The sequence below is a fragment of the Pieris brassicae genome, chromosome 1, assembly GCF_905147105.1.
Source record: "Pieris brassicae chromosome 1, ilPieBrab1.1, whole genome shotgun sequence".
In the NCBI taxonomy this organism is placed as follows: Eukaryota; Metazoa; Arthropoda; class Insecta; order Lepidoptera; family Pieridae; genus Pieris; species Pieris brassicae.
In genome coordinates this window covers 10,447,296-10,471,945 of record NC_059665.1, presented here as the reverse complement: position 1 = coordinate 10,471,945, position 24,650 = coordinate 10,447,296, and the positions used below count along the sequence as shown (strand labels likewise).

The following is a 24,650-nucleotide window of genomic DNA, read 5'->3' as shown; positions in this document are numbered from 1 at the left end:
TCATGGTGTATTGATTAAAACAAGAAATTAATACTATTTTTTTAATTCAACTTAAAATATTGCCAAGCCACATATTAGTATATCAGTTAACAATTCACAGCCGTTACTTATGAAACTAATAAATAATATTAATAAAAATTCATAAATCAGTCAATCTGAGACCAAATAAAATGCTCAAACAATATTTGACAAAGTAAATTAAAATATTGTGAGAATTACATTTAATAGTCATCTCTTGAGATGATTATGTGCAATGATGTTTATTTTTCATATTACTCTAAATCATGTTTTAAAATAAAATATACAGTACAAAAATGTGTCTAAACTAAGTTGTAAAAGCTATATGTAAGCTTAAGAAATCACATTGCTACTAGTATTTTATAACTTATTTCGACTTTTTATACAAATAACAAGTACATAATAATATTCTCTCATTACACAGGCTTTTTATCAGAAGCATCTATAATCTAAATTTACTTAGTAGGCAACCTATGTCTTATAAAACCCTATTTTTAATAGGCAATTCAACAATTGTAATTAAAATTGTGAGCATAAAAATTAAAAATCAATACCTAGAAATCTCTTACTACAACAATTCTTAAACAACTACTTTTACTATTAATTATGCAATTTTTTATTTAGTTAGAAAACAAATTAGGCATTTCTTGGCCTGTTAAATAAATCTCTTATAAATCTAAAACGAACAATTCTTAAAATATCTTATTGAACAATCTAATAACTCTAGGCAATACCTACATCCAAATAACAACATTACAGATAGCACCACACTTAGTAAAACTACCAAAAATGTATGTGTTAATAAGTTGACTTTGAAAGAACATTATAGGCTGGCATTTGACATTTTTGGATAAAATGTTTTACAGGTTTGCAATTGGCATTTCCAGAACCTTTTAGGGGTGTCTGTTTCATTACTTATTTATTTATCAGGAGTCTACATCTCAATCGGTAACAATTATGGTTTTACAAAACTTTTACTTCTAACCTATGCATTGTGTATTACAAAGACACAGGAAAGGTGGTTATAGCATAATAAGGAACACATTCTTTTCGTTATTCACATACCTTTCCTATAATAAATGAGCTTTACCTTCCTCACTAGTTTCAATAATCAACTCTATGACATATAATGCTCTAAAGGAATTTTAGTTAAGTTTGGTGATATCTGTATTAAAATACATTTGAAAATCTATACCTAGGCAGGATAATATTTAACAAGTGTACATAAGAATATCAACCTTAGGGGAAGACGGATGTTGGGTGAAGGGAAGAGCGTAGATTTAATACTATTCTAAATGCAGATTAGCAGAAATATTTGGTAATAAAAGCTATGCTTGTACAGCACACTTTTATAAAAAAAGGAGACTTAGCCTGCCTCATTCACAATATCTACACTTAGAAATGTCATGTCTATCTTTTTTTTATAATTATCTATTTCAACTGCATTTTCCTAAAAGGCTCCAAGATATTGTGACTGAGTCAAACTCTCAATCTTATGGTACTTGTGATAAAACAAGTTTATATATCTTGGCTTCTAAGTATTTTAAAGACTGGAAAACTGACAAGAGTTTAATTTAATTTTGGGCTGAAATAACTAACCTTAATATTAATCTCGATGTATTTAAAATGTGCATAAAATTATTGCTTTTAGCAAAAACCGTTATCAAATGTAAGCTCAGGCGAAACAACCATTTTCTAATAATTTTTATAACATATCAAGCTTCATTAATTAATAAAGACTACACATATATTTTAATACTATTTGTTCTAATTGAAATAATATTTAATGTTTAAAATGTGATTTTTTAAATTTCAGTCTTGTTCCAGTGGCTAAGGAAAGCCAAAGAAACAATTTTTTTAATTAAAAAATGTTTTTTTTTATATCAAAAAGTACCTATAGATCTTAATTTCTGTACGTAAAATAACAACGGGTCACAATAAAAATATTGAAATTATGTGATCCATACGAGGAAACATTTATCGACTATTGATCGCTCGACATTCCACAATTGAGATTTAATTGAATCGTCAACCGTTTTTAGGTGCTATAAAATTTATAATATATATTGAGATGGCTTTCCGGAACAACTATTTTCGTCAAGATAAGAATAATGAATCTACCAGTACATCAATTCTGAAGTAGTTTTAACAGATCAGTATAATAATAATGTAACTTTCTGTAGGCCTTCTATAGGATACTGCTTATCTATTCATCGTGGCGTCGATCCTAAGTCTCCTACCACGTATAGAAAACCTTTGTCACTGTTCCGGCGGCAATTCGGCAGTGTTGTCCGGAAGCGGTGGAAGCACATTGGTCTCAAATTGGCCAGAACTATTGCCAGGTGGTGAATAATTAGCCACCACTATTACTTTACCAGCGCGGGAACGCGCTTTTCCGACACCAAAGTAGCGAGTTGATATCCACACCATTTGTGTAAAGTGACCTGAGTTGGTGACAAATAGTTTATTAATTAGTATTATATAACTATAACCGCTGGTCATATACAAAAATTTTGTTTCCACAATACAGGAATTCCTTGGAAATATTAGGTAATCAAAGACAATATATTTAACTAAAGTACTAGTATCTTAGTAGTAGCGGTACATCTTATGTAGAACTGCCCTTTAAGAATAGCAAAATAATATTTACGAAGTAGAACTAACAAAGAAAAAAAATACATTAAAGGATTAAAACGTCATTTCAAGAATAGAATTCAGAGTAGGAATCGGGCCAATCCTAGCGATATTAAAACGAAGATCAATATCTTACCAGCATTAACATTAGCATGGAGGACATCTGGCTCTTTGAAAAATCTGTATTGACGCACCGCTGCGTACCAATACGATGATACCTCTTGCCCTGAAACAATACACATGTATTGCTTTTTTCAAGTGTTTAAATAATAACAAAAACAATCAGTCGTTAACTAACATATTAAGCACTGTAAAGAAGACAAGGCAAGGCTTTTTCTCATTTATTTATTAACACTTCGTTGCAGAAACATAATACAATTGGCATAATTAAATGAAAAGGAGGGAAAACTGGCGGCCTTATTACTTTCGAGCGATCTCTTTCAGGCAACCACTCTCTTTATCTCTTATATATCCCTAATCTTACGTTTTTAATAATTTGTGTTAAGGTATATTTACAATAATTAAAGAAATGTTGTACCAGTCTTCTGACAGTGTTCATAACGTAACGTAATAAGTCAAATCAGTTATTTCAATTAGGCCCATTAAATTGTGACAGTCACTGCGTTAGAACGTTTTAGACTTTTCAAACTCAAAATTACAACATGAATATATTAAAAAAAAAACTAGTTGCCCCTTTTAATAGGTAGTTTCTATGAAACTATATATGAGAATAATGGGCAAGAAACACCGTACACTCTTTTGATATGATTTTTCAATATTATATATAAGTACTTTGATTTGATAATTATATGTGAAGACCATGTACCTAGAAAAAAAACTACTATACTAAAATAAAATACTCGCATGGTGTTATCAAAAGCAATCCAGCAGGTAACCGAGTTCATTATGTAGATACATGGTGCTCGAATATTTACATTTCATCCTACTTCAATTTCACAAGTATGGTATTGTTACGAGCTAGGGATCGGATAGAAAATGCCGTAGATTTATTCAAGGGTTTATTTCTTGGTAGTCAATGAGGAATTTATGAGCACAAATTAATTGCAGAAATGCTCTTATAGCACACAAAAACAATCACTTATTACTTCACACAGTACTTTATCACTTGTATTCACTTTATCGCTTCGGTGTTTCTCTCGTTATCGCATTCAAAACTAAAGGCGACTAGTCGCGTTTCGGCTCGCTTATATATCCCTGGGAATAATTCTAAACAATATTCGAGAACTCTCTAGGCGGGCTTGCTACTGAGTAGCGATTGCACAATTCTAGAACGTCCGAACTCTTTGTCTCTTTCGCACGTTGCTCCGTCCTTGTCGGACGGCGTTCTAGCGTGCTCAGTCTAGTTTCGAGAAAGTTCTACTACACATGTTCTGAAACCGACTGAAAAAAGGTTTCAGCTTCCTGAAAACTAGGGTAACATTATGGAAATTACAATTTTCTAATATGTGATTAACCCTCTCCTGAAACGGTCAGAAATCATATTACAGCCTGCTGAAAAGTTCTCTAAGTAGTGGAAAAATCTAGAAACATTGCAGTCGACCCGTCTTCGTAACACTACCCCCTCCTTAGACATGCTCGTCCCGAGCATCATTACATCCTTTATAGGGAGCCAATCGATTTATGTGAACGACTTTCGGTTTGCTCCTTAAACCACCCACTTTCTTTATGTGATAGGTAACGTCATTTATCTTCGTGACTATCGTGTATGGACCCGTCCCAGTTAGCTTGAAGCTTTGGTGATTTGCCTTTTCGTTTTGTTGGGTTATGGAGCCATACTTGCGAGCCTTCTTTAAATTCTATATGATTCGTCTTTCTGTCAAACCTAATCTTCGTAGTCTCACTTATTTTGCTTTGTGATGCTCGTACGTGTTCATGGATTTCATCCAGTTTATTACGCAGATCCGCAGCATATTCTGTAACACTCTCCGGCGTGTCAGGTGGTCGCTCAGTTACAATATCCGCTGGTAATCTAAGTTGTCTCCCAAACATGGCTAAAGCAGGAGTAACATTCGTGGTTTCATGAACCGCAGACCGGTATGACATTAGAAATAATGGAATATACTTGTCCCAGTCTTTTTGATGGTTGTCCACCAGTTTTACCAAGTGCGTTTTCAAAGTTTGATTGAAGCGTTCCACCATTCCATCTGACTGTGGGTGATATGGAGTAGTCCGCGTCTTATGAATTCCCATTAATCGGCACAATTCTTGAAATAGTAGAGACTCAAAATTTCTTCCCTGATCACTGTGCATTTCCAAGGGTACTCTAGAGAATACGTCATTTACAAGTATCTCAGCTACTGTAACTGCCTCTTGATTGGGAATAGGGAATACTTCGGGCCACTTCGTAAAATAATCCATAATAACCATGATGTACTTATTTCTTTTTTCAGTTAACGGAAATGGTCCAGCTATCCTCTCCCATGGAGCTCCGACATTGTATTTCATCATACTCGCTCTAGTTCTCGACTGTGGGCCTTTAACAGCTGCACAAGCTTTACATTTTCGAATCCAGTCTTCTACATTTTCGCGGCAATGTATCCAATAAAATCTCTCTTTAATTTTCAAAAAAGTCCTTTTTACACCTAAGTGTCCGCCTGATGAGCCGTCATGAAATATTTCCAATATGTTGCGAATCTTGGATCTTGGCACAACTAACTGTAAATTAGATGCATCCCCACGAGCGTTTTCCTATTTACGACATAACACCCCATTATGGAGAACTAAGCTATCCCATTGAGCCCAGTAACTCTTGGTCGTGGTGCTAGTAGATGCAACATCATTCCATCGCGGCTTTATAGCTGAAGATTTCATCCAGTCCAGAATTGGTTTAATGTCAGAGTCTTGTTGTTGCTCTTCCTGAATTAATTTACCACACCAATCTGGACTAATGGTATCCGTTCTCAGTATCCTCACATGGGCAACCTCTCTACCTTCGTGTCTTGTACAATGTTTACAGTCTTCCTCACATGGCCTACGAGACAATGCATCTGCGTTCCCGTGCGCTCTACCCTTGCGATGTTCAGTAGCAAAGTCATACTCTTGCAATTGTTCGATCCATCGAGCCACTTGTCCTTCTGGGTTCTTGAACTGAAGTAGCCATTTTAATGCAGCATGATCTGTTCTAAAACGGAACTTGCGACCTAGTAAGTATTTACTAAAATGCTGCAGCGTATTCACAACAGCCAGTAGTTCCCTCCAAGTGACACAGTAGTTTCGTTCTGGTTTCGATAACGACTTGCTGAAGTAGGCTATTACTTCCTCGCGCTCACCTTTTACATGTGATAGTACACCTCCGATGCCAATTCCACAGGCATCTGTATCTACCACATATTCGCCATCATGTTCCGGGTAGCCTAGTATCGGAGTCTCACATAGTCGGTTCTTGAGCTCATTAAATGCAACTTCACACTCTCCATCCCATGTGAATTTCCTCTTCTCTTCGGTGAGTCTGTGAAGAGGTTTTGCAATATCCGCGAAATTTTTCACGAATCTTCGGTAGTAAGAACATAAACCTAAGAAAGCACACAATACTTCTTGAACTATATCTCGTTGTTTACTGACTGTACTATTTTCAGTGATGGATCTATAGTCGTCATACCCACCCTTCAATGTATTACCTTTTAGAGAAACTACCTCATCTCTACACTTGAACGTGCCGTTCTCCAAGTCAATCTTACAGTTGTAATGCTTCATGAAATCTAAACCGATAATACAGTCATCCACGATGTCAGCAATAGCCAACTTATGTCTGTATGATCTTCCCCCAATCTTGAAGGTAGCGATACCTTCCCCTCGAACGGTTATGTGCTGTACTGGTCAGCACATAACCGTTCGAGGGGAAGGCTGTAAGGAGCTGTACATTTCCATCAGAAAGGCTTTTGTAAAATGACTTCAGAAGTTGGTATCTAATTACTGTCCGGGAAGCTCCAGTATCAAGGGTTAACTCACACCTACATCCGTTTACTTCTCCGTCGATAACAATGGTATTCCCATCCTGAGTTTGAGTGATCATAACTTTTGGGGCCTTCCTTACAGAACCGGCCAGCACCCGCCCCGTGGTCCTGGCTTCTACTCGTTTCCCTGCCGCTGTTCAGCGGCAGTCACACCCGCTGCTTCCGGTTCCCCACGTCTAGTCTTTATTTCGCCTCTGAGATCTTTTTTAGGGCATGAAATCCTCATATGCCCTATTTCCCCGCAGAGGTAACAGGTGGGTCCACGTTGGGAACTTGGTTTTTCGTGACAGCCCTAATGCGGTTAGGTCGATGATCCTTGCAAAATGATCCCTTCCACCTCCAACGCCCCATGCGTTCTTCAACTGCCCCAAGAACATCCTTAAGGTCCTTATGGTGACCAAGGTTCCACAGGCACAGCCATTCGAATTTCACGGTCTCGAATACCGTCGACAAAAGCTTGAACCAACATCTTGTCTGCAACATCTGGTGAGGATGCGTAGGCCTTCCTTACCAGCTTCTCTATTTCAAGTCCGCATTTTTGCAAACTTTCATTTGTCTGCTGTATTCTATCCTTCAATTGAACCCTGTAAACGTGCTCTAAATGTGCGTCTCCATACATCTAGTAGTTGCTTCAACGTCACCTTACCTTTCTTGGTATCTAATATGGAGAGGGCTTCGTCTCGCAGTCCCAGAATAAGGGCGGTAACAGCTTGATCGTCAGTACACTCGTTTGACTCTGCTACAGTCTCAAACTGCAGCTTGTACGCGCCCCAAGAAGATGTACCATCAAAGGGAAGCACTTTCAGATTTCCAGGTGGTGCTACAGTCGTGACAACACCAGTGGTCTTCAGGCATTGGATTTCATTTTCTATTCCAAGGATACGTTTATCCTGCTTGGATAGCTTACAATCCATATCAGATTCCAAATTCTCGATTTTTTTATCTACCTGTATTTTCAGGTCACAAAGTTTTTCTCCGATACGGCGAGCCTGTTCCTCCATCATCTGATGAGCCTGCACCTCTTGACGTCGTGCCTGCTCCTCCGTCTGAGCGTGTCTGAGCCTGTTCTTCCATCATTTGGCGTGTATGTTTTTCTTGACGGCGTGCCTGGTCTTCCATTATTTGTCGTGCCTGTTCTTCTTGACGGCGTGCCTGTTCTTCTTGCCGGCGTGTCTGTTCTTCAATCATTTGACGTGCCTGTTCCTCTTGACGGCGTGCCTGTTCTTCTTGACGGCGTGCCTGTTCTTCTTGCCGGCGTGTCTGTTCTTCAATCATTTGACGTGCCTGTTCTTCTTGACGGCGTGCCTGTTCTTCAATCATTTGGCGTGCCTGTTCTTCCTGACGGCGTGCCTGCTCCTCCATCATTTGCCGCAGAGCAAGGAGGATGTTGCCATCGTTACTTTCACCCATGCCGCGGTTTGAATCGAAACTTTGTCGCCGGGCGGCGTCACGTGCTGATTGTGCCCTTGTCTGCACTCCCTCCGCAGCTGGAGACTCTGCCACAAACTCCTCTTGATTCTCCCTTGGAGTAATTGGCATGTTTATATCCCACTTCTGACACCAAAATGTTACGAGCTAGGGATCGGATAGAAAATGCCGTAGATTTATTCAAGGGTTTATTTCTTGGTAGTCAATGAGGAATTTATGAGAATTAATTTGTAATTGCAGAAATGCTCTTATAGCACACAAAAACAATCACTTATTACTTCACACAGTACTTTATCACTTGTATTCACTTTATCGCTTCGGTGTTTCTCTCGTTATCGCATTCAAAACTAAAGGCGACTAGTCGCGTTTCGGCTCGCTTATATATCCCTGGGAATAATTCTAAACAATATTCGAGAACTCTCTAGGCGGGCTTGCTACTGAGTAGCGATTGCACAATTCTAGAACGTCCGAACTCTTTGTCTCTTTCGCACGTTGCTCCGTCCTTGTCGGACGGCGTTCTAGCGTGCTCAGTCTAGTTTCGAGAAAGTTCTACTACACATGTTCTGAAACCGACTGAAAAAAGGTTTCAGCTTCCTAAAAACTAGGGTAACATTATGGAAATTAAAATTTTCTAATATGTGATTAACCCTCTCCTGAAACGGTCCGAAATCATATTACAGCCTGCTGAAAAGTTCTCTTAGTAGTGGAAAAATCTAGAAACATTGCAGTCGACCCGTCTTCGTAACAGTATGTTGTTGTGGGGCTCAGCGGCCGATATTGAAGATATTTTGGTATCACAAAAAAAAAAACAATACGCGCTATATATATATCAAAACCGCGTGCCTCTATAAGAGAATTATTTAAAGAAATCAGTATTTTACCAGTTGCCTCCCAATATGGGTATGAAAATATTATGTACCTTTATAAAAACATAAATACATTTCTAAAACGCAGTAACTGTCATAATTTAAACACAAGAAGTAGGAATAGACTTGCTTTTCCAGCTTTCAGACTTCATAAAACTGACCACTCGTTTAGGGCGAAATGTATACAGATATATAACAAAATTCTAGATCATATAACCAAACTTCCGCTATATAAGTTTAAACTTTACGTCAAGGAAACCCCCAATAAAAAAGGATACATATATGTATCCTTTATTTTATTTGTATATAACAATATGTAGGTGTAATGTCGCTAAAACGTGTACAAATTGTACACAGACTTTAGACAGACACAGACAGAAATTTTGTTTTGAATTTTTTTTTAAATTATAATTTCCTCTTTTAAATAACCATATATCTATGTATAAAAAAAGTACCTGTAATATCGGGTTGTATATCGCTCACAGGTCTCTGGTACAGGTTTTGTCCGACATCCCGGTCGTTTCTGTAGAGAAACTTGTTGGTGTGTGCCAGGTGATTTGCCCAAGCCTGGGCATAGTCACACAACTATAACACAAAATATTTTTATAACTCCACCGAATTTCATTATGTCCAACAAGTTCCATCCTGCACGTCTTAAGACCTAAAAATCGACAGCGTTTGTTGCACAGACTACGTGCTTGAAAAAGCTAGCTTGGTCTTGATAATGTATGTCCAATATATACCCAATTGTTGAATACATTACATTATCGTATTTAGGTCTAAATGACTGCAGGTTGGAGATAACCGAAGACGACTCTAAAAACAAAAAAACTATTACTATGGAAAAGCCGCCCAAAGGCGAGCGTAAATTACTAAAAATGTTGTAATTAGTGGAGGCTTCATTGTGGAGCAAAGACATATTCATCTTGCTTACGTGAAGTGAGATGTAGGCCAGAGCCTTATTATTTTTAAATAAAAAGCCTTTGAATGTTTGTTTGGGCTTTGGCTCTTTTATAGAACGTTAAGACGGCAACTCGTTAGTAAAAGCGGGTTTATTTTCTCACTACTTTTTGAGTTAATACGTAATGCGTGAACTCTCATGCAGTCATCATCATCATCTCATCACAGTGTGTCATTTATTCATATAATAATATGTAATAATTCGTTTTATATAATTGTATGCTGTAATGCCTTATTTCTTTAAATTTTAATAGACATATAAAATAATATTCTACAATACTTTTTTTCCAAAATGCTTTTTATATAACAATAGTGGACTCGATAGTCATTGTCCTGTACCTACGTCGAACGAAAAATTACATTAATGTATGAAGATTAGTTTCCCGTTTTTACATATTTCGCAAGCGGCCCACACCCACGGTCTTCTCATGAAGTCAAATAGAACAAAAGAAAATGTAAAAAGATATATTTTTTATGTATAACCACAAAACAATATTTCTTTCTTATCTATCTGAAAATCATTCAATCAATCTAACTAAAAGTTATACGCATAACGAGCCTATTGTATAATAGTAATTTTCACAACCGCACTGCAGCGCGCGTGATCAAATATATTATATAAAATTTTAATTAGTGTTTCAACTGCGTAATGTTCAACAATTGAAGATTCGTATTGTGAATGGAATAATGAATGGAATAATAACTTCGCAAACAAGTTTAAATTGGGTCGGCATTATGCACACAATTCTCAAGTAGCGAAAAAATATAGGAAACTTAGGGTAATATAACTTTTACTTCGTGTAGTGTTTTATAAATAACTGTGTAAAAATAAACACAAGCTTTAGCGACTTATAATTTATTAAACTTTTATACAATTACGATTTGTACTCAACATGTGCTCTAAACATCATAAAATTGTTGACTAACTTAAGAAGATGGAAACTACATCACTTTTTCTCGAAGTGAACTTTTTGACATATACTTATTAAAATCTTAGTTAACTAGACCAACACCTATCTTAGCCGAACGTTTTCAAGTTACTACTTATACCAGGCAAATTTCGGGCCCTCCTAATGGGCCATAGTATGGTCATTATTGTCTCTGCCCATAATCTCAGTTTACCACTAAACACTAAAATTGTATACAAAACGAATAAAATTTATAATCTTACCTACTTGTTGATTAATAGATGATTTTTAAATTATTTTCAAGTATTCGCCACTCAGATAAAGTATCTAGAAAACTTACTAAAGATATCTTATGGACATTTCGCCTCTGCAAAGCTTTCAAGTGGATGAAGAAAACTCAAGTACGTTAATATTCATCACTATCTAAAAACTGACCTCAGGCGCCATATACAATTGGGGAGCTCCATGCCTCTGCCGGTAGACGTTATGCCAGCAGAGACATTCCGTAATAAAATCACTGTCCTGCCACGCTGTCCTCACCTCACTCCACTGCACCACCATGCTCACAGGCCTTGTCCGTAGTACCTGCGTACCGAAAAATGTATACTCAAAATGTGTTTCATAGATTAAAAAATTGTAACTAATAGTAGTACTGAAAGACACAATACACGTTACCAAGAGCTTCAAAGTTACTTTAAGTTGGATCACATTATTTTGGAAATAATAAAGATGGTAACGATGGTGGCCAACGATGGTACGTTTTAGATAGATTAAAGTAGGTAGACGTTTCTTTCTTTTAAATTCGATCTCTTCTACGTACGTAGACAAAATAACGAGCACTATTTTGTTTCAGTAAAAATGTGTTTGTTTTGTTTGTAAGCGATATTAAATAGACTAATAAATAAATTGTCTAGACTAGGCGATGTCGTACGAAATTCTTGTCCCGGCTTTACCTAGTTGGTTATGTAAGTCTTCTAAAGTATATGCATCATGTAAGTCCATGAAATATAAGAAAGGCTTGCTTGCGTTGGCTCATAGCCAAATTTGGTAGCCAAAAAGATATTTCTTAAGCGAGGGTGGCTTTGTGGCTACTGAATATAAAGACCCATGGAGTGAAATTTAGTAGTAACTATTAAAATAAATATTGTATATATATATATATATATCAAACTTCAAAATTCATATATATATATATTATTTTGTATACCTGTATATTTTTTACTAGTTACTATTATATATATATATATATATCAAACTTCAAAATTCATATAAAATAATATCTTCTTGTTAATGAACGAAATACTTGAAAAATCAACTTATTATAGTTTGGTATTCATTACTAAAACCATAACTTTTGAACTCTCTCTATATTCGCTAGTGTATTGTTACAAAAAAACCTAAAAGAAAATTTAAAACAATTGATCCAAATACGGATGTGTCGCATTCACATGCTAAATGCAGCATCTTATTGGCAAATGAATGAGTGCGGGTTTCTGCAGTCTGCGTAAAGCCTCTGCGTCAATACTTCAGTATTCATCTCTTTCAGCTTATAGAAGCCTGGTATAAATAGGTCCATTTTTGTGGATGAATTAATTATTAAGCGTTCGTATTTATGGTTTCCAAAGCATATAACTGTGTTAACTAATTGGAATAACATTACTGTAAAATTATTTTACGATACAATTAGGTGACGTGCACAAAAGTTTTATGATGGATTATGATGATTGTGAATATTTGTGATTTTAACGTAGTCATTGTGCACTTGTAATTTATTATTAAATTATTTCATTTTAATAAAAAAAAGACGTATGACGTGCCGACCAATGGGCCGGACACATTTTATTGAAGACTTTCTTTATTTGAATAAACGATCTCGTGATAAACGGAGTCTCTATATCGTAACTATGAAGTTAATTTTATTTAAGCAATAAAATAAGTAAATTTTATGCCTTTTTCTATCCAAAGGAAAATTAATTTTATAAATATATTTCCTGGGTCTGTCAGTGTCAACAATAAGTGTGATTGTTTATGTAAGTATTTTAGACACAGCCGCTCATTGACACTCGTACTTCAAAAGGCTCGCGAACGCGCTGCCGGCATTTTAAGAATGCTCATTTCTTGAAGGACCCCAAGTCGAATTGGTTCGGAAATATTTATGGGCAGCTGGTCCTACGTAGTGGTGGCGCGGCAGAAATTGCCTTAGAATCGCTGTGGAACGACGGACGTCAAGGTGGATACGGATGGTATTGTGTATTCTGCCTTAACGACCGACCGCTGAAACTCAGCTGCAGGTATTAGTCCGAACAACTCCTCTGAATACTCCATGGTAAATGCGGTAGAAGATGCAGAGAGACTCAACATCTCTACGCAACGCCAAGGGATCAAGCCACTCGGAAAGTGACTGGTCGTCGACATTTCTATTTGCTCTTCGTTGAATACGGTCAAGCGGAAAGAGCTGGTACTGGGCTGAGCTCCCGCCCAGGGTTGAGAAGAGTACCTCCATGTGGGGCCGAATTTGTACTTTATAGAGTTGCAAGCGGTGGCCCGAGGTGAAGTAACGTCTCGCCTTGCTCAGCACACCAAGCTTCTTAGAGGCTAACTTAGCCTTTCCTTCCAAATGACCGTATCTAGTGGCGCTATAATCCCACAAATAGCCTGATATTTAGCGTCGTCTTAATGGATCTAAGGCATATGATACGGTCTTCTCACGATGCCTTGCTTTAGTGTGCGAGTGTTTAATACGAAAATAGAAAGATTCCCTTGGTACACAGCTGGGTTTCGGACCTTATGGACTAAGGGATGAGAGTCACACGCTGAAGCCACTAGGCCAATATTGCTTTGTTGATACGAATGCCTCATATATACCTTAAGCCTCCATATATTAACGATTTTATTTATGGACAAATAGTGATCCGCATGAGTCTTCTTCTTAATCGTATTCTTCATTACTGAAGGTCGTGTCACTGTAAGGAGTACGTGTCTTACGTAAGATTCAGAAATAGGACATGACGATAAGTCTGATACGCGTCAAATGTATATGACACATCTCAATGAGTTATAGTTCAAGCCACTAGGCCAACACTGTTCGTGCAACATGTTTAATTATAAACAAGATTGAACAAACAAGTATATCAACAAACCGACAGCTGTTAAAAGTTGATATTGGCTACGGAAGTTTCAATTCAGAACTGACCTATTTCTAACCATCAAGGCGTTAACCTTGGACCACTTTTATGGTCCCTCGAAAATCTCAACAAAAAGGCTCGTTTAAGTAAAATAAAATTAGAAATGTTTTACATCAAACAAAGATTACATTATTTACGAAACTCGACGTTTCTCGCTTATTAGCAATCGTGTCTATGTAATTCTCGTTTATATCCATTGAAGAAGTCTTATTAATGTGTAGAACTCGCGTAATCCGTAGACAATAGAATAACACAACACCGCTTCCAGCACTTAGATTTGCAGATTTTTTACGTACACAGGTGAAGAACCCGAACGAAGTGGAGCTTTTGCTTTTGTTTGTTATACTATTATTCATATATAATAAATGATAATAATTCAGTCGCGCTACAAACGTAGGCCCCAGATTACATCTGTTCCTTTTTTATTATTTAATAGACAGGTCTTCCTTTAACCTGACGCTTGTGGTTGATATTTTTATTTGAGACATGCCGGTTTCCTTACCATGTTATACTTCACCGTACAAGCGAGTATTTGAGGTGCCCATAGACAGAAAGTCCATTGGCACACATCTGGGGCTCGAACCTACGAACTGCGAGTAGCATACAGTCTCCAAATATGTCTTAGACTTCAATACATATTCACCATTTTTTAATTTACATACATATTGTGATCAGCCTTCCGTGTCTGAAGACGACGACCCTCCGATGTAATAGGAGGCAAACGGGCCGGAGCCTCACCTGATGTGAAGCGATACCGCCGCCCATGGACACTCACATTGCCAGAAGGCTCGCAAGTGCGTTGCCAGCCTTTCAAGAATTGGTACGCTCTTTTCTTGAAGGACCCTAAGTCGATTTGGTTCGGAAATACTTCAATGGGCAGCTGGTTCCACATAGTTGTGGTGCGCGGCAAAAACTGCCTTAGAAAACGCTCAGTTGTGGAACGACGGACGTCGAAGTGATACGGATGGTATTTTGTATTTTGCCTTGACGTCCGATAATGAAACTCAGCTGCGGGTATTAGACCGAACAACTCTTCTGAACACTCCCCATGGTAAATGCGGTAGAAGATGCAGAGAGACCCAACATCTCTACGCAACGCCAAGGGATCAAGCCGCACGGAAAGTGATTGGTCGTCGACGATTCGAACCGCTCTTCGTTGAATACGGTCAAGTGGAAGGAGCTGGTACTGGGGAGCTCCCGCCCAGAGGTGAGAACAGTATTCCATGTGGGGCCGAATTTGCGCTTTATATAGTTGCAAGCGGTGGCCCGGAGTGAAGTACCGTCTCGCCTTGCTGAGCACACCAAGCTTTTTGGAAGCTAATTTAGCCTTCCCTTCCAAATGACCGCGAAACTGGACGTTATTCGATATGTCAACGCCCAATATTCCGATGTTAGCTGAGGCTTGAAGGAGAGTGCCTTCAAAGAGGGGAGTAGCGACAAAGGGAGTTTTTTTAGCGGAAAACTCCGAGACTCCACGTAAAAGAGTTTCGACTTCAGACACAAGTTTGTTTCGGCACTCATCAACAACAGCCCGAGAAATACCTGCCCGGCCCGTGTAAAAAGTATCCCCAGTGCTGTCGTCCGCATAGCAATGAAGGTTGCTAAGTTGCAACATATCATTAATATGCAGAATAAACAGGGTCGGGGATAGGACACATCCTTGTGGGACACCAGCATTGACGGGTTTAAGGTCGGAGCATGCTCCGTCGATGACGACCTTAATGCTCCGATCAGCGAGAAAGCTGGAAATCTAGTTGCATAATTTCTCGGGGAGCCCATAGGCTGGAAGCTTCGAGAGCAGTGCTCTGTGCCACATCCGATCGAAGGCTTTCGCTATGTCCAAACTTACCGCCAGCGCCTCCCCCTTGGACTGAATTGCCTCTGCCCACCTATGTGTAAGGTATACAAGGAGGCCACCAGCCGAGCGACCTCGACGAAAGCCGTACTGAGAATCGCTAATCAGCTGGCTGCCCTCTAGATACCTCAAGAGCTGGCCGTTAATAATAGTTTCCAATATTTTGGAGAACAAGGATGTTATTGCGATTGGGCGATAGTTGGACGGATCACAGCGATCGCCTTTTTTAGGGATCGAATGTATCAAAGCTGTCTTCCAGCACTTCGGACCAGTGTTGAGGGAGTACAGGTACCGGAAAAGGCGCGTTAGGACCGGAGCCAACTCAGGAGCACAAGTACGCAGCACAATTGGGGGGATGCCATCAGGCCCGCTCGACTTATGGATGTCCAGGGAAAATAAATGTTTACGGATATCACGTTGCCAGAATGTAACTTCGGGCATCGTAGTATCACACCGCAATAATGTCGGTGGTTCCTTCCCCTGATCATCCAAAGTTGAGTTCGACGCAAAGAGACAGCCTAGAAGATCGGCCTTCTCTTTTGCCGTATGGGCCAGTGAGTCATCCTCCCTATGCAGTGGTGGAATAGAGGGCTGACAGAAATTCCCTTGGACAGCTTTGGCAAGAGACAAGAAGGCTCGAGTTCCCGAAGGAAGGTGGGCCAATTTCTCACCAATCCTGCCAATATGCTCTGACTTTGCCTTAGCGATTTCCCGTTTGAAGGACCTAGAGGCTGAATTGTATGCTTTTTTACGTTCGCCGTTAGCCGCATCACAGGATGTCGCCACTTCTGCCCAGGCTTTAAGGCATTCACGCTTACGGCGCAAAGCTTCTTTGCACGAACGCCTAAACCAAGGCTGGGACTTGCCACCGACCGGCACCGCAGAGAATGGAATAAAGAGTTCCATGCCCTGCAGGACCACATCAGCGACAGAGTCAGCGACGGCATCCGGAGTACTCAACGAAAAGCAGATGGGCCCTCAAGGGTAGGACGCAAAAAAAGACCGCATCCCATCCCAATCTGCTGACTTATAGTGCCACACACGGCGACAGCCCGCAAAGCTAGGCCGTAAATGGCGCGTGAGCGGCACAATGCTCCGTACCACACAATGATTTGATGAACCCAGTGACGGGTCAACAGAGACTTGGTAGGTCCGGATGTGAAGTCAGCAGAAGGTCCAACAAAGAAGGTTTATGACCATCCACATCTGGTATTCACGTAATCGCAGGGACCATTTGCGTCAATTCGTAGGCTAAAGCAAAGTCGTGAAAGGATCTTCCCGCGTGATCGGTGGTTTCAGAGGCGAGCCAATCGGCATAGTGGGTGTTAAAATCGCCAAGTATCACGATTTCGGCGGTAGGAATCCTTTCGAGCAGGGAATCTGTAGCCATTTGGATGTGCTCAATGAGTCGGTCAGTTTCGGCATTTCCGCTATGGGACCTATACAGGCATGCGTAGAATCGCGGATGGTCATCGCAGTCTACGCGCAGCCAGAGGTTAGATAGGTCCCTTCCTTCAAGCGTCCCGAGGCGACGAGAACAGATATCCTCTCTGACGTACACGCAAACTCCAGCCCGCGGCACAAATGAATGTTCCAATTTGTACCCCGGGTAGGAGAGGTAAGAAGTATCAGCCGGGGAGGAAATCTGAGTCTCGGTAAGAAAGAGCAAAGCCGGTTTCGCAGTCTCTAAATGATAGTGGACAGCGTGGATGTTGGAGTTGAGCCCCCTAATATTTGTGAAGTCCACGGCGAGTGTGGATGGGGGTGCCTTTGTTGGATTGCTCCGTTTGCCCCGAGACCGATATTTTTTTTTAAAGAGCGCAGAATTGCCCCCCCCCAGAATACGAAGGGCAGCCTGTGCGTCCACCACCGGGTGCTGAGTGTCCCGGTGGTGGACGCCCAGAGGGGGATTCTCCACCGCGTGTCGTACCCCCCTGGGGTAGATTCTGATTCTTCTGCACATTCATATTTCTTGTAGAGGGGGGGGGGGATGGGCTCCGGGAATCTTTCTCACCGCACGAAACGCGAGTACAAGAAGGCGAACCTTTTGTATCACTTTACGCCGGTTTTCTGAAAGACAGTGGTACTGCCCCGGTCGTGCCTGCCCGTTTGGCTGAAGCCCGGAGGCAACAGCATGGCACTCCCACTAGGAAAACACGCCGTCGACTTTTTGGGTCTTAGGCAAGCCGGTTTCCTCACGATGTTTTCCTTCACCGTTCGAGCGTGATGTGCGAATGTTAAATGCGCATAAAAAAGTCCATTGGTGCACGGGGATCGACCCTACGACGGTTTTTTATTAAAACCAATCATTTTTGGTTATCTAGTTACAAAACAGTTTTAGACTTATTTCGTGTATTTCGTCGGAATGGTCCTATAAAGGGAGGACACAGTACAGGAAGGTCGTGACAGCCCTCGGTTGTCAAGGGCAGGGCCACCCCTAACATGCAAATTACTTCCTTAATCACATCCTGCTTTTAGCTTAACTTCCGTATCTTTTATCTACATTTGGAAATAACCCGAAATAAAATGAAAATGTATTTATATTGTCATATTATTAATTGTATCATTTGATACCTTTTAGGCAAGCAATTATAAGAATTTTTAAAAACTAGGTTCATTGTATGAATCGTGTGTTAGAAATTTAACATAATATAATTGTATGTTAAAAATTTACTTTCCTTTTTAAATTTTCACTTTAATACCTTTAATAGAAATTAAGGTATTTATTGGATATTCTCAAGAAAACAAATACCATGGAATCCATACTGAATCATCGTCAAACATATAGCAAGTTAAATGAGTTATTTAACTTGCTATATGTTTGTATATTGTATATAGAACGTCTATTTTTGGCATAACCAATTAATTTCAAATGGAACATCAAACTGGAACTGCTCATGTTTTATGAATGACATTTGATTGGTGCATTTGCAAATTACCAATTACCAGAGCTATATCGGCGTATAGAGTACGAATATAAATAGACTTCAATTTTCATTTCACAATGCGACAGGGTAGGCAGATATCAGCATCTCTTTTATTTAAATTAGTTTCTTAAAATGCAAGTTGATCAGCCTTCAGTGCCCGAAACACGACCATTTTCATTGAGATTTTTTAGTTTTGTCATGTGTAGAAATGTGTAGACGGTGAAGACACGCCGCGGCCGTGGGGTATGATAAAGTGACCATTTATTATTTAACTCAAAATGGGACATTGGTTTAATTTAGGTCAAATAATAAGTAGTGAAAGAAAAAAACACTTCTTTAAAGTTATTTATTTAATAAATGTTAGTTGGCTTAAAAGTTACGAATTACAAAATGTACCCAAAATCTTAAATTTCTTGAACAGAATTTGTTGCAATATAAAACTCTTGGCACGTTCTTTTTACACTCTCACGCTGCTCAAATTTTCGCGCGGTTTCTCAATTCGGGACCATTTTGCGTCCCACAGTTCATTTCAGGGACAGCGGGACTCGTAATTAGAAAATGGGACAGTCCCGTTCAAAACGGGACTTCTGGTCACGTTAGGTATGAGTAGTAGGTGACGTAGGTACAAAGCAGTGATGCTATTTGAAATACGCATAAATGTCGACTAAAAACCTCTACAGTTCTTGTACACTTATAGCTTTTTGATACATCAGTTATAGCCACGCTTGGTTACTTCAGTCTGTTGGTTGATTTTTGAATTTAAATTGAGATATAATGTTTTTAAGCTTATAAAAGCGTTTTTAAGAAAAAAAGTAATTTCTTGTAAAAAGTACCTCCTAAAAACCCCCCACGACCTCTTGATTCCCCCTAAATTTAAGGGAAAACCCCGAAATCAAGATTTGAACCTCTACTCTTAGTCGAGATTGGAATTTTATTAAACGATTCTATTAAAAAAATTAATTACTCTTTATAAGAGCTAATAACTTAACGAATTTATTAATCCGATTTTATTACTCCAAGTTTATATTAAAATGTTATTGAAAAAAACGTATGTTTTGTGCACAGAACAGAGTCATGGATTATGGATTAGATTGATAATACATGAAAACAAATTAACAGAATTTTATTTAATTACTTAAATACTTACCAAAACCTACAGAAATCTGAGGCCCAGACCTAAAAAGGTTGTAGCGCTATTGATTTATTATTTTTATTTCATTACTTATCTATAGATTTTGTAGCGAAGGACCAAGCCACCGTTATAAAAAAAGTAAGTAAAACATAACTTACTCGTCAGATACGCTACTTACCTTTTGTAACAATTTGGGTCGGTTATCAAGCGGCTCCGTTTCATTTTCTGCAGGTTCGTTGTTGTTTTTTATTGTCCTCCTGAAATATAGGGTCACTTAGAAATTGTTAGAATACGGGACAAATAATCTTATATATCTTAATAAATTTGTATCTGCCTTACAAAATTCTTCTTAATAACTTATTAAAGCTGGCTTATTGTGATAAATATTGTTATGGGTCTTAGGATAGAATCCGATGAAATATCGTTGTTGCTTGTTTGTAATGTAATATTCGGAAATAAAATATCGCTATTACATCACTTTGTATTGAGATGATGAGCCAAAATGAAACCAAACATAGAAATGTTTCTTGTCCATGAGCCGTTGCAGGATTTTTAATGTTTCAACTATTGTTTTATTTAATTCTACTATAATCTAGCCTATTTAATAGATAATAATAGTCTTACACAAGTTACATGATTTCCATAATTTAAAGTCCATTCACAGCACAGTAAAGAACTGCAATATAAACCTATGACTTTCATAGTGTTCACTAAAATTTAAGCTTTTTCGCGTAGTTTCACTTTAGTTCGCACTATATTTATAGTTCCTTAAATAGCACTACTTCAAATGTTTTGTTTTTTGAATCTACGCCCTAGCCCAGTGTATCGAGGAATAAAGCGGCCTCAACGCTGTTACCGTTAAGGCCGTTTATGCCAAGTTGGCTTTGAGATGTTTTTTTTTAATATCTTAGTCGACGCTTTCTGTCTTTAAGTCGCGTTTTAGGATATCGATATTGCGGCTGTACCAATTAATGACTTAGAGAACCTTGGTTGGGAATCGAAAAAGTTGCTGTTCCAACTCTATAGTTAGATACCTTGCGTCCATATTGGTTTCATGGCTAAATTATAAATAAATAATTGGTAATTAATTAAAAGTGCTCCATGAAAAGCTTCTTGTAATATCTTAAGGTTAACTCGCTCTTGTTTGACATGATTCATCGTGAGTCTTCTAATCTAACTTTGAAAGACGTTCGTCCAGGGATCTAAAAAAATTAAGTATTTGTTCTAGCTTTGAGTCAATTGTTGTTGGTTTAAGTAACTTATCTTTTGACATCGTATCCGTGACAAGTTCGGAAATGGCGAGCTAAAGAAAATTACCCCTCAAGGGGTGCGTGTCTGGGTCTAATAATAGATGTGCGATAAACTTCAAGGTTTCTTAACAAAGTACAATATGTTAATTAAAATAAGTAGTTTAATTACGTAATTATTTGTTAATTTGTAAGGAATGTTACAGGTAAAGGTGTGAAATATGAAATAATGTACTGATAAAAGGTTTATAGAATTATTAATTATGTGTATAACAATATCAGGCTTGAATCGATCTTGATGAATTTTGGTGTAGTGGGTAAAGAACGGAGACTTCATTAAAATATTTGTAGGAGTTCGTAAAGATTTTTTGCGAACTTTATAGCAACAAGGATTATATCTAATTCAGTCAATTTACATACAACAATGAATTTTACACCTAAACCTCCACAGGAATCATATTATCTATTGGCGAAACTATAAAGAAGAACTCTAGGGGAAAGTAATAAATAATACTTATAATTGAAATCGTTCATAAACTTACATGTAGTCCTGTAATTATGTATAACCGAATTATATAAATAAAAACCAAAACAGCAAGATAGGTATGAGATAACTATGCTTGTTTCAGCATATCTTTAGAACTAAAGTGATAAAATAAAGTAATTTTCTAAAAGTTACCTATCATGATGTAAGAGTGCAGGAGCCACTTTTTTCTTCAAATTAGCAAGAGCTGCTATCTCCTCCCGTTTTCTAGAAGGTGGAGGAGCACCACACAGTGTCAACAGTGGTGGCATTGTCGACGGCTGAGCATTTCTTGATAAAAGCCTTAAGAGATAATATATTACTGGTAATAAAACACATTATTTTAAGTTTGACAAGCACCTACTACTGTAATTTATGAATTGATATCTGTAACTCAATCTAGGCAGAACTACATAAAACTGCAATATACATTTACTTCAAACAGAAATTAAAGTAAAACACTATTAATTTTTATTTAAAAGATATTTTGGAATGAAAGGATACAAAGAAAATACCGCTTTGAGGCCGGTGTGCGTTTCGACAGGAGCGTATAGTCGTTAAGATTAGAACTTGACGGATTATTATTAATGGCTGGAGCCGCAGGATAGTACACTTCATCTTCCCTGTAATTATTATTCACTAGCATAGATTTTAATGGTAACAATTCGACATTGTCGTCGCGACGATCGCGTTGTGCCGTCATAGCGATACCATCGTGTGTCTCGCTCGGCTGCTGGCAGCCAACTGACTACTGATAGATTTGTCCTTGAAAATGCAGCATTGCTGAGATGTTGGAGATTGAATGAAAAAAGTAACTTTCTTGCCTCGCCTGATCTTTAGTCGTTTAAATTTGCTATTTAAAAATACCAGGCGCTTAGAATTAGTATTTTCATTATCCTTAGGCCGCGCGCATGGACCCACAGAAAATTTTCAAACAATATTATCATTTCTTGCTTCGCACGTTAACCGAAAATATCTAGACATAGAAGCGTACTTTACTGTACCGTTATTTAATAACAACAAATCCTAAAGAACCCTGCAACTATGGGCTCATTTCTGTTGAACAATTAGTTGCTTTAAGTTTAATAATAATGTTTCACGTTATAGTTTAAACTTTAATGTTGGATTTTAGTTATCTTGACATGTGAGTGTTGAATTATTCTGATTAGTTTGGATTCTGAGTTCTGACATCACGACATTGACATAAACAATAAAAAAAATGGAAAATACGTTTTAATTTACATTTTGACAAGAACATTATTTCTTCGTCTACAATACATAAATTTTTATTTTTCCTTGTTGATTAATGAGTAATTGAATGACCTACGGGTCATTCTTTTTAACTTGTACTACAATACAGGCAACAATAATTAAATAAGTCTTAAGAGTCCATACTATACTTCAAAATTTATTCTTCCTTTGTGGGCACTTCAAGTATTTAGTGGTATGTAAATAACATTGAAACTAAAACTACCAATATGTAAAGACTGACAATCATAATATTTTTATTTATGTCTTGTGATGCAATATGACTCAATGCATTGTAAGTTATCTCATCTTTGTAATATTTTTCAGTATATTTAAAGTTAAAAATGGAAGACAGTGAAATGGCTACACCGGAGGATACTATGTTAGATAGCAAGAAGCCTTTAAAGGTTTGTCATCAAATTTATGATTACCCAATTAATAATTATTATGAGTTCTAACTTAAAGGTTTTTTCATTGCAGTTCCAAAAATCTACAATATCGTGTATTCAAGAATGTGAAACCAGTGATGCTGAAAGGCTTTGTATCTTTGACATAGGATATAAGCTTGAGTATTCTGATGAATATGATGTAGCTGGTACATTTACTAAAAAAAAACCAGAGTTATGGTTTTACATAATGACAGAGATTTGTCCCTCTGACAATCTTTTACTCAACCTTTTTGTATGCCATAGAAATGTTGGATTTTTCTCTATTGGTATTAGTAAATCCAGTAAATTGAAAACTGAACCTAAACATGAAGATTATGTTTTTTTACATGATGATTTAATATGGAAGTCATTCAAATCATCAAAACCAGACCAGTGCCATTTCATAAAGACATTTAACTTTTATAAAACAGACTTAGAAGGTGTTTTTAATAATAAAGCATTAATAATCCCAATTAAGTTACAAGTTACACCTACTTTTGGACTCAATATAACAATTGTTGAAAAAGTTCAGGCAAAACATAATATAGGAAACATAATAAAACAACAGCAGACAGATTTTACTCTTGAATCAGCTAGCCATAAAAAATTCCCCACACATAAAATAATGTTATGCACGCACAGCCCTATTTTGAGAGATCTAATTAAATCATCTTCAACTGATTCTATGTTTTTTGATATAAAAGATGAAATTATTGAATTATTTTTGGAATATATATATTCTGGCAATATACAGGATATAAACAAATATGACAGTGAGGTATTATTGGAGTTAGCAGAAAAATTCAAATTAAATAACTTATATCCGCTTATAGAGACTACTATTAGAAAGAAGGTTTGCATTGAAAATGCTTTGGATATTGCAAAGCTGTCACAAAAATACCAACTTAAAGAGGTGGAGAAAAGTGTTTTTAAATTTTTCAAGGAAAATCCAGAGGTGCTAGAAACTGATGCTTGGAAAAACCTTAATGATATTGTTTTAACTAAGAAGTTATTTGAACATATTTATTTTGATAAATAATTATATGTAAATTACTAAACATTTCTTTAAGAAATGTAAATCATTTGTATAAAAACATCTTATTATATAAGTGGCATTTTAAGAATATGGTACACTTACAATTATTATATGAATGTATTATTTTTAAAAACATTTTTTTATAATAAAAGCTAATGTAAATTTATTTTGTTTTAATACTAATAATCGTATGTATATAATAAGCTGTGGAATTAAGTTGCATAAAAATTTATATTTATATTTATTCTCATGTATTAAAAGAAAAGTGGCCCACCCACGGG

At 37.5% G+C, this 24,650-nt stretch overlaps 2 protein-coding genes across 4 annotated transcripts; one reads left to right on the top strand and one right to left on the bottom strand.

Annotated features, from left to right (window-relative positions):
* Positions 1 to 324: 324 nt before the first annotated feature.
* Positions 325 to 22,795, bottom strand: LOC123715141 (Golgi-associated plant pathogenesis-related protein 1-like). 3 transcript variants are annotated; one of them, XM_045670019.1, is made up of 8 exons: positions 22,662 to 22,795; positions 22,173 to 22,280; positions 21,814 to 21,960; positions 20,066 to 20,144; positions 11,224 to 11,373; positions 9,376 to 9,505; positions 2,789 to 2,878; positions 325 to 2,462 (listed from the first exon to the last, which is right to left on the bottom strand). In XM_045670019.1, exons 3-8 carry the CDS (start codon positions 21,927 to 21,929, stop codon positions 2,278 to 2,280), a joined length of 750 nt encoding a protein of 249 aa, XP_045525975.1. In that variant the 5' UTR covers positions 21,930 to 21,960; positions 22,173 to 22,280; positions 22,662 to 22,795; the 3' UTR covers positions 325 to 2,277. The 3 variants fall into 3 exon arrangements, with proteins under 3 accessions (XP_045525975.1, XP_045525958.1, XP_045525966.1); XM_045670002.1 differs by having other exon boundaries at positions 22,173 to 22,795; XM_045670010.1 differs by having other exon boundaries at positions 20,066 to 20,141; positions 22,173 to 22,795.
* A 93-nt stretch (positions 22,796 to 22,888) lies between these two features.
* Positions 22,889 to 24,441, top strand: LOC123715303. Its single transcript, XM_045670265.1, has 3 exons — positions 22,889 to 23,101; positions 23,233 to 23,312; positions 23,386 to 24,441. Exons 2-3 carry the CDS (start codon positions 23,250 to 23,252, stop codon positions 24,370 to 24,372), a joined length of 1,050 nt encoding a protein of 349 aa, XP_045526221.1. The 5' UTR covers positions 22,889 to 23,101; positions 23,233 to 23,249; the 3' UTR covers positions 24,373 to 24,441.
* Positions 24,442 to 24,650: the final 209 nt, after the last annotated feature.

Bases quoted from the DNA above. Each gene is read 5' to 3' on its own strand.
- LOC123715141 (XM_045670002.1), bottom strand. From the start codon at position 22,360: ATGACGGCACAACGCGATCGTCGCGACGACAATGTCGAATTGTTACCA. The intron at 2,879-9,375 runs GTACTTTTTTTA...GTATTGTTTCAG, and splicing joins TATACAACCCGATATTACAG to GGCAAGAGGTATCATCGTAT. The intron at 2,463-2,788 runs GTAAGATATTGA...TCACCAACTCAG, and splicing joins CCATGCTAATGTTAATGCTG to GTCACTTTACACAAATGGTG.
- LOC123715303 (XM_045670265.1), top strand. From the start codon at position 23,250: ATGGAAGACAGTGAAATGGCTACACCGGAGGATACTATGTTAGATAGC. The intron at 23,313-23,385 runs GTTTGTCATCAA...TTTTCATTGCAG, and splicing joins ATAGCAAGAAGCCTTTAAAG to TTCCAAAAATCTACAATATC.